Here is a 13053-nt window from a genome sequence, read left to right as displayed (position 1 = left end):
TTCTTGTATGCCGTGTTTTAGTGAGAGATATTTCGGTGCAAAATATACTAAGACTTGACAACATACAATTTTCATAGAAGAAGGAATGGAAGGAAAAGTTTGACGTATTACAAGAAATGGAGGGAAATAGTACAGACATATTAAATGAATAGTTTTGTGGTGAAAAGAAAAATAGTTTTTATGAAAAACTTGAGAAACAGAGGTACAAAATTTTTACCCAAGTATTTAAATCAGTAGTTTTACAGTTAAGAGGTCGTGAGTAAAAAGAGTAAAAGAAGAACTTCAATCAACATATATTATAGGCATTCGTCTTAGAGAATATAACTTTTAGTTACCACAATAAGCCCTAGACTTGTTAGAAAGATCAGTCATCTTACTTTAAGCAGTCAATATGCATGCTCCTCATCCGGTTTCGAATATGAACTATCTTCTTCGGTGCTAATTGTGATTACTACATTGCTAAATAGAAGTTTATCTACATGGTGAATGATCCTTTCATCTAGGTAATACTTAGTTAATTTGCCTCCCCCCCATCCCCCCAAAAAAGATATGTTGTTTGTATGTTATTCTCACTTCCCAACTCCTATGATAGAAGTTATACAATGTCGATATGTACTTCATCTGAGCCATTATATGCAATGAATCACTTAACGATATTTCGAACGGTGCATTTACAAATTTAAAAACACTGGTCAAATAACTATGAAACTATTATTAAATAGCTTATAGGTTTCTGTGTACAAATGACTTGTGGAAACATGTTTATTGGATGCTTAAGATAAGATAACTGGTCTTTCTGAAGCCCCCGAGGCTGGTATTTTAATTGTCCTAGCAGAACTGTTTTCGACAACAGCCTCTGTTAGAATCGGTTAGTAAAGACACTTTTAGTTAAAATTCAACAGACTGCGCATGAGTACAGTTCTTTCGTACGCATTGCACAGGCCGTACACGTACGTTGTGCCGTCATTAAGACGGTTTTATCCGTACGTACATAAGCACGGTGGGCCGGCCTGAGGCTTAACTAATGGATATGTATCCTATCTCTTCTTTGAGTGTTTGATGTAAGCCTCTAACTTATTAAATCCTAATCCATTTCTAGCTATGGGTACCTAAAAAGATGGTAGTAAAATGTCATCGAAACTTCAGCAAAGTTTATTCAAACACAGAAGACCTTGAATAAGATAACCACTCTTTCTAGTTAAAATGTGTCTCTTGAGCAATATTACAGAAGTTGTATAATGTAGTTAGCTCAAGACAGAGAACACTGTATTCTGATTGGTAAGTTTATTTAAAAGTTGATAGAAGATATTTCGTCTAATATCTTTTGAACATAACTGTCATATTCATAGACATAATAGTAAGACACAATAGTATAGTCATAGTTGGGGATGGATAAGGTTACATGGGAATTGCCTTCCTAGACAGGTATTTTCCTAAAACGGACACAAAAAAATCTACATTTCTTTTAGCTCTATGCCGTTTCCCTCGTCAACTCGGTTCATCTATTCAGTTCCTGTAATAACATTAAAGCCGAATATAAAGGATATGGGCGATCAGGATTCCCATTTGAAATTTCCAAGTTTACTGGAGATAGAATGTCATTTTAAGTTGTACTTAACTCATTCTGATGACCGTTTTTTAAATAGACAAATCCACCGATTTTTTTTTCTGAATACGCTTCATATAGGTTCTACTACATAATATCATATAATATACTCAACGATTATTTTATAAAATAAAAGACAAATTCTGACCAAAGCGTACGTATACTCTTTAATAAATAATTTCGTTACAGTTTCGGCAGAGTAGCTATACCTTCATTAGACACATTATAAAATACAATCTTTAAAACTACAGGGATTGTCTTTTATAATGTGCCTAATGAAGGTATAGCTACTCTGCCGAAACTGTAACGAAATTATTTATTAAAGAGTATACGCTTTGGTCAGAATTTGTCTTTTATTTTATACAAGGGATTCCAAAGCTAGAATGAGTGGATTTAGATTATTGTATGTACATAATATAATAACAGAACTTTTAGATCCACATTTTGAAAACTTCATGAACATGGAAAACTAGTTTTGGGTGGGCATCATCATTTTTGGTATGATGTTAAATTATCAGTTGGCGTATAACCATTATACACAGGTATGTTTATGGAAATTCAAATCGAAGGAAGATGAAAGAGAAAGGCGAGTTTTACCATTAACTAACTAACTCTATGGCCTATGGAACCCGGAGGTTCAATACTGCGTTTACAAAAGCTCTCCATTGACTTCTATCCTTAGCTAACTGGATCCAGTTTCTACTTCGTATTTCTACTTTTGCAAGATCTATCTTAGTGTTGTTCTCCCATGTGCCCCTAGGTCTTCCTAATGATCGTTTTCCTACTGGGTTTCCAGTTAAAACTTCGAAAGCGTTCCTACCTTCTTCCATTCTCGTTACACGACCTGCCCACCTGAGCCTCCTAGACTTGATGACCCTAACAATATTGGTAAACAGTATAAATTATGTAGTTCCTCGTTATGAAATTTCCGCCATTCCCCATTCCCGTTCCTCTTGGCTCCGAATATTCGTCTGAGCATCTTGTTCTCAAATACTTTCAGTCTACGTTCTTTCCTTAAAGTAAGCGACCATGTTTCGCAATCATATTGTTTTATATATATATATATATATATATATATATATATATATATATATATATATTAAGCTTCAGATTCCTCGACAGAATTTGCGACGACAAAAGTTTTGAACTGAATAATAACACGAATTTCTTGCTTTTAGTCGACATTTAATTTCTTCCTGAATATGACTTTGGTCTGGTAATACGTATTGATCCTAGATATCTGAAAGTATTCACTTTATTGAAAGTATTACAAATTGGTATAGATTTGTATTTGGTATCGAGTTTTACCATTGTCATTATTTAATTAGAATCCTTCTATAAAGAGGCAAGAAATTTAATATGTGAGTGCATGCTATTATACAGAGTACGATTGTGTTACTTAATTGCATGAATTAAATTTGGAAAACACAAAAGAAGGATGAGTGTTATAAACCAGATTGTAAACTGTATCATAAAGCCCATAGTCATGGTTATTTTATTACAATATAATGATAGTTCATCATTATAATACGGACCAGGTTCTAAAGGTTTATAAAGAAGACAAATTCTTCTGTTGCTTTTTCTGAGTACAATTCTGTATAGGTTCGGCTATATAGTATTTAATAATACCTATCCTATTGTATCTGTCTTCTATACATACAATTGTTCTCACGATGTCGAATTGTTTGGAAATTCAACCTTGAAGAGGCATGAGAATGGAAAATTAAAATAATTTCAATGTTTAAATAGTTTTCTTTGTAGCCATTGGATATAATGTATGACACTGAATGTTTGAAAACTTCTTTGTACAAAGAATATGAATACGGAATTCATTGTGGATAATAAAGGAGATGCAATTAAATGTAGAATCATGCAAAATCTATTTTGTAATTTGCATTCAGTTTATTCATCTTTGTATTACGACATGTCATCGATTGATGCAGGCACTTACAACATCAACATTTTGAAAATTCAATCCCTATAATGGTCAAAACATTGAAAGTGTATTATGACATGTTTTCTTGAATTATTGGACATTATAATATGAAATTTGGTAAATGAATGCACAATACGAATCTAAAAAAATCACTGTCTCAATTCAATATAAAGACCGTAGAGGAAAGATTGTAAGGCTAGGAGGAGATATAAAATATTCGCGGTAACACATTGTTATATTTGTTATTATTATACGAAAACTAAATGAATACTCACATTTTTCAGCTTGAAGAATAAGCGATTTTCTTAGCCTTTCATTCGTTAAAGGATGTACACTGCACAAACTCTAACTTATTACGTAAAAGCTGTATTTCTATTAATTTTAGAATCTATATGAACTGCAGCGTGAATAGAGTATTGTTCAAGAGCATGTTTCCATTATGGAAATATATTCACTCTATGAATGAGAGTTGCTTATTTGATTTTTGTAATCATTAACTGTCATAGAGCGTTATTGTAGAACATGCTTTAATTATAATTGGTATTAATTCATAGAATGAAGTATATTTGTTTGGTCTCTGTAAATTATGAAAAAAGTGTTATATAATATTCGACAGCATGTTTCAATTACGATAATTATTTATAACTGTGGAATGAGAGCTATTTGTTTGGTTTTTGTAACCATTATAACATATACCATACAGCGTTTTCGACAGCATGCTTCAATAGTATTACTCCCAATGCTTCTGAGAGAGTTTGCTAGATATTGGAGAAACTGCTATTAAACGAAACTTAAGACTCAGTTTGTTTATTAAATGAGGACCTCATTAAGCAAAATCAGTGTGTAATTATTGTGGTCTATCGTAGCTAATTATAGCTGCTTTTCTTATAGAAGTATATTAAAAATTCTGTTGACTTGTTTGGTAGATACTGATATAATGACTTACCTTGAACGATAAGCTGAATTGTCATTTCACTTTGGCCATATGAGTTAGAAGCTTGGCACGTAAATACACCAGTATCGTGACGATATGTATGGGTAATTCCCAGTTCTGAAACCATTCTGTCTTCCAGAAATTGTTCACGAATTGCATACCTAAGGAATTAAAAAAAAGTATCTAATATTAGTTAAGAATATTTGAGTCGTAGTAAAAAAGAATTAATCAGGTGCGGCTCTGCAACAGAGTCACGAAGTCACGAACCTTTCAAATTAATAGGGAAATAATAATTAATAAACAAATAATTATACACATTTATTCCTGTATAGAAACGAGGAACAAGTAAATGAAAGGAATAGTTACTTTAATGTGAAATCTGCAACCCTGATTGATGTCCATGGGAGATTTGGCAAGTCACAATGATTCATGTTACTCTATGTTCACTCGTTCTGACTTGGATCTTCCTTGCGCTAACCTACTTCACAGAACAGTCCTTTAAACGCCTCTCCTTAGTACAATGTAATCACACATTTAACATGACTGAAAGAACATTTTTTTTACCTATCTCCTTGCAGCCAGCGGGAGTGGAGAGGAAGTGGGTGGGAAGATTGAGCTTTGTGCTGGTTTTACGCGCTCCACGCATGACAAACGTCGGAGAAAAAACCTACTGTTTCCGTGGGAAGAGAGTGACTCATATTGCTTTAAGGGTGAGAGAACTCCGAACATCCTTCATCATTGAGCACATTTTGGAACCATTCTTTTTGACGCTTATATATAAATTATTTAGGAGGAAGAGATAAAAATACTTTCTTCATGTATTTGGTCTAGGAATTAATTCGTGTGGTTGGTACGCACACATTGAAGCCGTAGTACAAACACAAAATACATAAATACCTTAAGAAAAATATTGTCCATCGCTAGCCACCACTTTCGCCCATCTGTCAGGCAATGTACGGATTCTGTGGCGACAGAAGTCCTCATCCTTGGAAGCGATCCAGTCAGAGACCCATGTTTCGATATCTTCTGAAGAAGTAAACCGCTGTCCAATCAAATCGTTGTTCATGCAATCGAATAAGTAGTAATCCGAAGGAGCAACGTCTGGTGAATACGGCGGGTGGGGTAAAACTTCCCATCCGACATTTTCTAAATAGGTTTTGACCGGTTTTGCGACATGTGGGCGAGCGTTATCATGTTGAACAATAAGTTTATCATGTCTGTTCTCCCATTCTGGTCGTGTTCTGGCCAGAGCTTGCTTCAAACGCATTAATTGTCTTCGATAACGTTCTCCATTCATAGTTTCACCCGGTTGCAGCAGCTCATAGTACACCACACCTTTCATATCCCACCATATGCACAGCATAACCTTTGCACAGTGAAGATCTCGTTTTGGTTGTGATGGACCTGGTTCACCTGGTTTCACCCAGGCCTTTTTTCGTTTAGGGTTCTCGTAATGGATCCACTTCTCATCACCCGTAATAATTCGATGCAGAAACCCCTTTCTGCTCTGTCGCTGAAGCAGCAATTCGCAAATGGTTTTTCGTCTTTCAACGTCTCTGTCTTTCAATTCATGTGGAACCCAATGTGACATCTTTTGAACCATTCCCATGGCTTTCAAGCGTTTGGAGACTGTTGTTTGATCAACGCCTAATGCTGCTGCAAGTTGTTCCTGCGTTTGACACGAATCCTGCTCGAGCAATGCTGTCAATTCTTCGTCTTGAATTTTTTTTGGCTGTCCAGCTCGCTCTTGGTCTGCCAAGCCGAAATCACCACTTCTAAACCGTGCAAACCACTTCTGACACGTTCGCTCAGCTAGAGCATGGTCACCATACACTTCCACCAAAATACGATGACTTTCAGTCGCACTTTTCTGCATGTTAAAGTAATGCAGCAGGACACCCCGCAAAAACACTTTATCAGGCACAAATTGCGCCATGTTCACTTAACTACAAACTGGTGTTATTGACGCTTTAATCCACTGCCCTATACTACGAACGATACGCGATGACAGGGGTTTGCAACACATGTGTGGATACACGGAACTGTGGGACGCTCCGTTCGTTGCGCCATCTCTTGTCCACCCGCACGAATTAATTCCTAGACCAAATATTTTAAAATTTAATACCGTATTATATGTGTTAGCTTTATTTTTTTGTAAGCATTTAGGGAACGGATGAATATCCTTGAACTACATTTTAAGTATTACTGTGAAATATTATCTCTGAAATGTTACTGTGAATCAAGCATGCGAAGTCACAGTGAAATATGTAAGTGACTTGCACTTAAAATAAATAATTATAAAATGCTAATATGTAAAGAATAGTCAAAAGACTCAGAAGTGTTCAATAAATTCGGTCTCTGCTAGACTTGTGGAATTTCATGCATATTTTGAACTTTCTTGTTATATATGGTTAGCAAACACGTCTTCCTCATACGATATCAGGGTTCGATTCCTAGTAAGACCAGATTCTACGTTAAAGAGTACGTCTACGTCCTGGTGCTGACAGTAAATGGCCGAATGAAATATTATTTGCTTTAGAAACAATCGAAATAGTTGAATACTTGAGTTTACTTGCATCATAAAAATACAAGTGAAGCTAGTTAACTTTCCATCATTACTTTTTTTTTTGTATCAGTTTGTAATTACACTGCTAATGATTATGTAGGTAAACAAATGATTTTTACAGAATCGATTGAGAAATTCAAATCGAAGAAATAATTTCAGCAGTGTTGACAATAACAATTATTTTCCCTTTCTTGAACAGCTTGAACTATTTTTGCTACGTAAAATATGTAAAATTAAGTTAAATAATTTTGTATGTATCTAGGTACAGTAGGGTAGGCCGAAAAATATTCTGTTTTTCAATTCGTTATACCGCGGAAAAGTTGAGAATTGGGGAGAATAAAAAGGGGTAACAAAGAAAAAATAAAATAAAATAAATAAATAAATAAATAAAAATAAAATCGGTTTATATGTTCCGGTCGTGCATGCGTCATAAAGTTTGCCGAAATTAGGAAAAAAAATGCACATTTTTACAATAATGTCTAACATTTTTAAATTAGCCTCTTCCCGAATGTAAAAATTCTTATGTATTAGAACCACAGAAAGTAATATTTAAAAATTATTTACATCTATCAATATCTCTCGATCGCACATTCCGTTCAAAGTTAATGAAATTTTGGAAAATATTTTACAAAGAAAAGGTAGATCACAGTTCAAGGAAAAAAAAAATACTAACAACTTACATGTTTTATTCTTTATTAAATACAAATTTAAATGTTTAAAAACAAATTATTTTAGACCATTAGTACGATAAAACAATTAGCGTAGAAATGTATTTCTTTTTTTTCAAATTTCGGCAAACTTTAAGCACAGACATGACCGGAAGGTATAAAACGATTTTATTTCTCTTGTTTACTCCTTTTTTAGTTTCCCAATTGGCAAATTTCCATGGCATTACGATTTGAAAAAAAAAAAAAAAAAAAAAATTAAGTTTTTCGACCCAAGTCAGTGTAGGCCATATACTAGATATATGATTATGGAATGACAAATTTCTTTTTATTTTTCCTGTAATATTCGTACCTCATATCAGAATTTAAAGTGAAAAGTGCCTATAAAGTGACAAAATCACTGGAGGCCCGGAAGCCTGTGGTAAATTTTGCAGATGAAGGGATGCAAAGCCGGCTTGTCCATATTGCTGATGTGACGGGAATTAATTAAAGCGTAAATAGATGCTCTGACCGCTGTTCTACAGAAATTACCTCGGCTCTACAGAAACTGCCAAAGACTGGCACATGATTATAATTATTAACTTACACTTTTGAACACGTCTAGTATTTGCTTATATATATATATATAAAACCTGACGAAGATGGGAATTCCCATTGAAAATTGTGGTATTAATAAATATATACTTTAGGCGCATTAAAGATCTTAAGTTAAACCCTGGTTATAGTTATAGTCAAATAACAGAAAAATATTCATTTATGTTTAAAGTCACGAACATTTATTTATTTATTTATATATATTTACAGAGTTACATGGAAACTACAATACTTACAACCATTTCCTTCTGTTTTGAAAACTAAATCTCTTATACAAGGTGTTTCGAAACAACACCGACAGCGTTTGAGAGGTAATTTCTGACACTAAGATAGTAAAAGAAAGTTCATTTGGGCCTATGAAAAAAAAAAGTGTTTAGTTTTACAGCTACGGCTATCCAAAAGCGTTGAAAGGCTACGTGTGTGATTTTGCAACACGCGTGATTTTGAACACAAGAAGTTGTGGAGTTGCGGTCCCTATCAGCATAAAGGAAGTCACACATATAGCATCTAAAAATGCATATTTCAGCAATGTGCAATGTGGGTGCAAGGGAGTCTGTACAGAGCGTCTTACCCAGACATGTTCCCAACTGAATTCTCAGATATATTTTCACTTAAAAGTGGGTCCAAAGAGGCGAAACGTAAGCCTTGACACGAATGAATACGGAATGCGTCAGCAGAAGGTTTAAAGTGTTAGGAAACGCCAACTCCAGGGTGTTTCGTGTTCGGAATAACGCGTGGGCGATGTATTATTTGATACTTACACATGTATTAAAAAAAAAAGAAAAAGAAAAAGAAAACGAAAAAGAAACGTGAATTATACCGAGAACAATACATCCCAGCATGCGTTATTCCGAATACGAGGAACGGTCGAGTTGGCGTTTCCTAACACTTCAGATTCTCTACTGACACATTCCGTATTCTCTACAGTCAAGACTTATATTTTACCTACGTTAGACCCACATTTAAGTCAGAACATATCTGAGAATTCTGTTGAGAGCTTGTTTGAGAATTATGCCCTATAAGGAATCCTTTGGTACATTGTCGAAATATGCACGATATACACCGCAGCATCACGGTTTTTGGTGTTTGAAATAACTCTTGTTGAAGTATAGTTTTCCCTCACTTTTGGGCAGCCCTAGCTGTGAAACTAAGCACTTTATGCATAGCAGTGGCGGATCCAGAAGCGGGGCGATCGGGGCCATCGCCCCCCTTCAGAGAAGGAAACTTTCTTATTTTATAGATATAAATAAAACCCATTCCAGAGTTTGAAGCTCTTAAAAGTAGCTTTAAGTAGCAGTATGACAACCCCCACCCCTCGAAGTCGGTCCTGGATCCGCTTCTGCTCCATAGGTCCATATGAATTGTTGTTCTTATCTTTGTGTCACGAATCGCCTTTCAAACTTTGTCAGAGTTGTTTTGAAACATATTGTATAAAATGTATCCCACATTTTAGGACAGTGGTTCCCAAGCTTGTTTACTTTGCGTCCCCTTCATCAACTCTCATACTTCACTCCCTTCCCTGGCGTTCGTTGGTCTAACCCCTTTTGCGATTTCTGATGCAGCACTGAATTCTCAAATCTTCAGTAATAATAATAATAATAATAATAATAATAATAATAATAATAATAATAATAATAATAATAATAATAATAATAATAATAATAATAATAATAATAATTATTATTATTATTATTATTATTATTATTATTATTATTATTATTATTCTCACTAATTTATATTTATTTACAGAAAAGTCTACCACTGTAGTGCAGCATTATTTTTTACTAGCTTAATTCTTAATGGAACCATAGTACTTGCTCAATAGTAACTTTGTGTTCGTACGGTACTTAATTTAACAATATCTGACAACATTGAGACAATAACCAGGAGGTATGATGGTTCAGTGGTAGAGTGCTTATCTCTGGTGCGTGGGATCCCTGGTCCAATTTCGGCCAAGTAAGTTTTGTGGTGGACAACATCGTGTCCGTGGATTTTCTCGGTGTACTCCCGTTTCCTTCCACATTCTCATTACACCAATTTTTCCAGGATCGCCTTAATCCATCTCCTTAGCCTAAAGGGCGTAACGGTGCGACGTTAAACTCAAAGATTTAATTTTTGAGACAACATCCTCTCAACATTTTGGCCTCTTTGGCACAACATTTTTAATATTTGTAAGTTGCAAATGCAATTTATTCCTGTCAGTAACTTACACCTCCTTGCTTGTTCTTCACCTGCCCTCCCCCCTCCCAAGTTGAGAACCAGTGCTCTAGGAAGAACAAGCTACATTTCAAGTGCATTAGCTAGATAACTTTCGTACCTTTTGTACTATATCAATTTAAGAACAGGCAATGTTTGACTTTCCTCAGTAGCAAGAATTATACAAATAAATACTGCTGCTAGAGAGTATCACGAAAACATTCAAAGGCAGTGGACAATGAACGATGATTTCTTTCCTGATATACAACACAATAAAGAACTCTTACCTTCTATCAATATCCTCTCCTATTCTTTGTCCCCCACTTTTCCATGTGATATCCATGGGAAGGTCTCCTAAAGCAGTGCACTGTAAATGAGCTGGCTCTCCTTTCTGCACTTCCAGTTGTTTCGATCTCTGAGGAAAATAGGCAGGTGCTGCAAGAAAATCATTAGATAGGAAGCTATTTAATCATTATATTAAATGTTTGCAAAATTAGTGTGCACTTAATATATCCAGTTAGCTAATCTAGGACATCTCAGTAATGTAACAATATAAGAACTAGGGGAGATGTTTAGAATATGTATTTTTGTGTTGTATTAGTTCAGATTAGCTCAATTTAGTTTGGGTCCAAGCTCAAATCATACTAAGTTTAATTGTAATGAGTCGACATATAACAGACTCGGGAGTTGTTCGTAAAGTAAGGTTACGGTAACGATATTAAATGGTCATAGTGTTGGATTGGATGACTTGAATTCAAATAAAGAAGCGGAGTCGATGTTGACGATAGAAAATAGTAGAAACTGGCTGTAAATGTTATGGAAAATCGGCAGAGACACCATTAAGAAGAAGTACGTTTACATTGTACTCTTATAGTCTGTGTATGTTAGGATTTTTAAGTGTAACAGATTTGTTTATGAAATTATTTTAAAATATAAATTCAGCGGTCAGTTAGTGCGTGTATTTTTATGTAATATAATTGCAAATTACGTCTTATTTTACTAGCAGTCTGAAGATATTAGTCGGTAGTTAGTTGGCTTATCAGTCAGCGATTTTTTAAAGTTCGGGGATATGTGATCTACATGTGACATGTCCCATCGTCATTATTACTGCCTTTTGTTGATGGGATTTTCTATTTCATGCATTCAATTAGTTCCCCTAATCGTTCTCAGGACGCTGAGTGAACGCCAGACTGCTAATACCATCTGATTTTCCCTAGTGACCATACATTTGCTAGACCCAGGATTGTTCAACTTTGGTGTTCTCACGAGAATCAGGAACCAGCGTGACTAGAGGATATCGTTGATTTATTTGAAACTTATCACTTGAATTTATTTATTTCGAGCTCATTCGTGGCTAAGCGGTTAGCGTACGCGCCTTTGGCGTGGGAGACCGGGGTTCGATTCCCGGCGGTAGCTCATGTGGTTTGGATTCCACGTTAATCAGTAGGTCCACGCCTCATATAGCCTCGCTGCTGAACGGGACCTTAAACTCAAATTCAACTCAACTCAACTTGAACTTATTTAATTTGAAACTTATTTGCCAATAGAATATTATACATGTACGCAATTTTTGATATGTGTCAATAAATCTGAGAAAACGACATTTCAAATACGTTTCCTGCAACGTCTTATCCAGAAACATTTCGCGAGGGATATGTTTTACTTTATTTCTTCATATATTTGAAAGATTTTTTTTTTGTTTCTTTATAAAATAGTGCATGACAGATTAGACTGTCACTCTCTACTTCCCATATTTTACTTGGGGTACTCATTCATACCAGTATTTGGTAGTTTCAAAGTTTCTCATCAATTCCTTTTTAAGGCAAAAGAGGAAGTATTCCCTTCCCATTAAAAAGGTGTCGGTAAGCCATACCGTTGCGTACCGCCAGAAAAAAAAATACTGTCTGGAACTGTACACAATAAATAAATGAGAACTACTAGATGTACTTGAAAAATTCGAAATCCATCTAATGTAAACTTGAGGATTTCAGGGGAATGGGGATTCTGACATCTAATATCTTTTCAATGTAACCTTGTATCAAAAGAGAAAGAGAGAAAGGAATACCAATTCATGAGATTCAATAAAAGTTTTAATTTTTTCAGCTTGTCTTTGAAAATAAATATATAAAAAAAGAAATTATAGTTGTAATCCAAGTACCTCAAGAAATGATAAAAACACTGTCATATGGAAACTATATTTATTGGAAACAACCCTTAGCAATAGAAAGTGTGGAATCAGTGATCTTAAACATAAGGATTGAAGACTTACCATTAACTTTGAGAAAAATAACTTTGCTGACGCCAATTCCAATCTCGTTTTTTGCTTCACACAAATAGTGGCCTTCGCTTTCTTTTGTAATTTGTTGGAACTGTAGTGAGCCATTCTGGTAGAATTTTACATTTGGTTCATACACAAAATCTTTGTATTCTTTAGGTGGTGTTCCTGTTGTGACAAAGAGTTAAGGAGATGTTAATAAATACTATTTTTATCTAGATATAACAATACTATACATATACTCTAGATATAAGATTTCATTAAAAATATTAATTTTTTTT

General features: G+C 34.7%; 1 protein-coding gene across 9 annotated transcripts in view; it reads right to left on the bottom strand.

Moving 5' to 3' along the window:
- Dscam4 (Down syndrome cell adhesion molecule 4) overlaps positions 1–13053 on the bottom strand; it is a 751808-nt gene that overhangs the window by 78789 nt on the left and 659966 nt on the right. For all 9 annotated transcript variants that reach the window (XM_081742222.1, XM_081742212.1, XM_081742216.1 and 6 more), the window contains exons 17-19: positions 12767–12940; positions 10785–10932; positions 4489–4637 (exon numbers count right to left, since the gene is read on the bottom strand). In XM_081742222.1, the coding sequence (XP_081598348.1) occupies positions 4489–4637; positions 10785–10932; positions 12767–12940 (471 nt within the window). The remainder of the gene's footprint in view (positions 1–4488; positions 4638–10784; positions 10933–12766; positions 12941–13053) is intronic.

The sequence above is a fragment of the Thermobia domestica genome, chromosome 16 (genome assembly GCF_964235325.1).
Source record: "Thermobia domestica chromosome 16, izTheDome1.hap1.1, whole genome shotgun sequence".
Classification (NCBI taxonomy): Eukaryota; Metazoa; Arthropoda; class Insecta; order Zygentoma; family Lepismatidae; genus Thermobia; species Thermobia domestica.
This window is presented reverse-complemented; position numbering and strand designations above follow the sequence as displayed.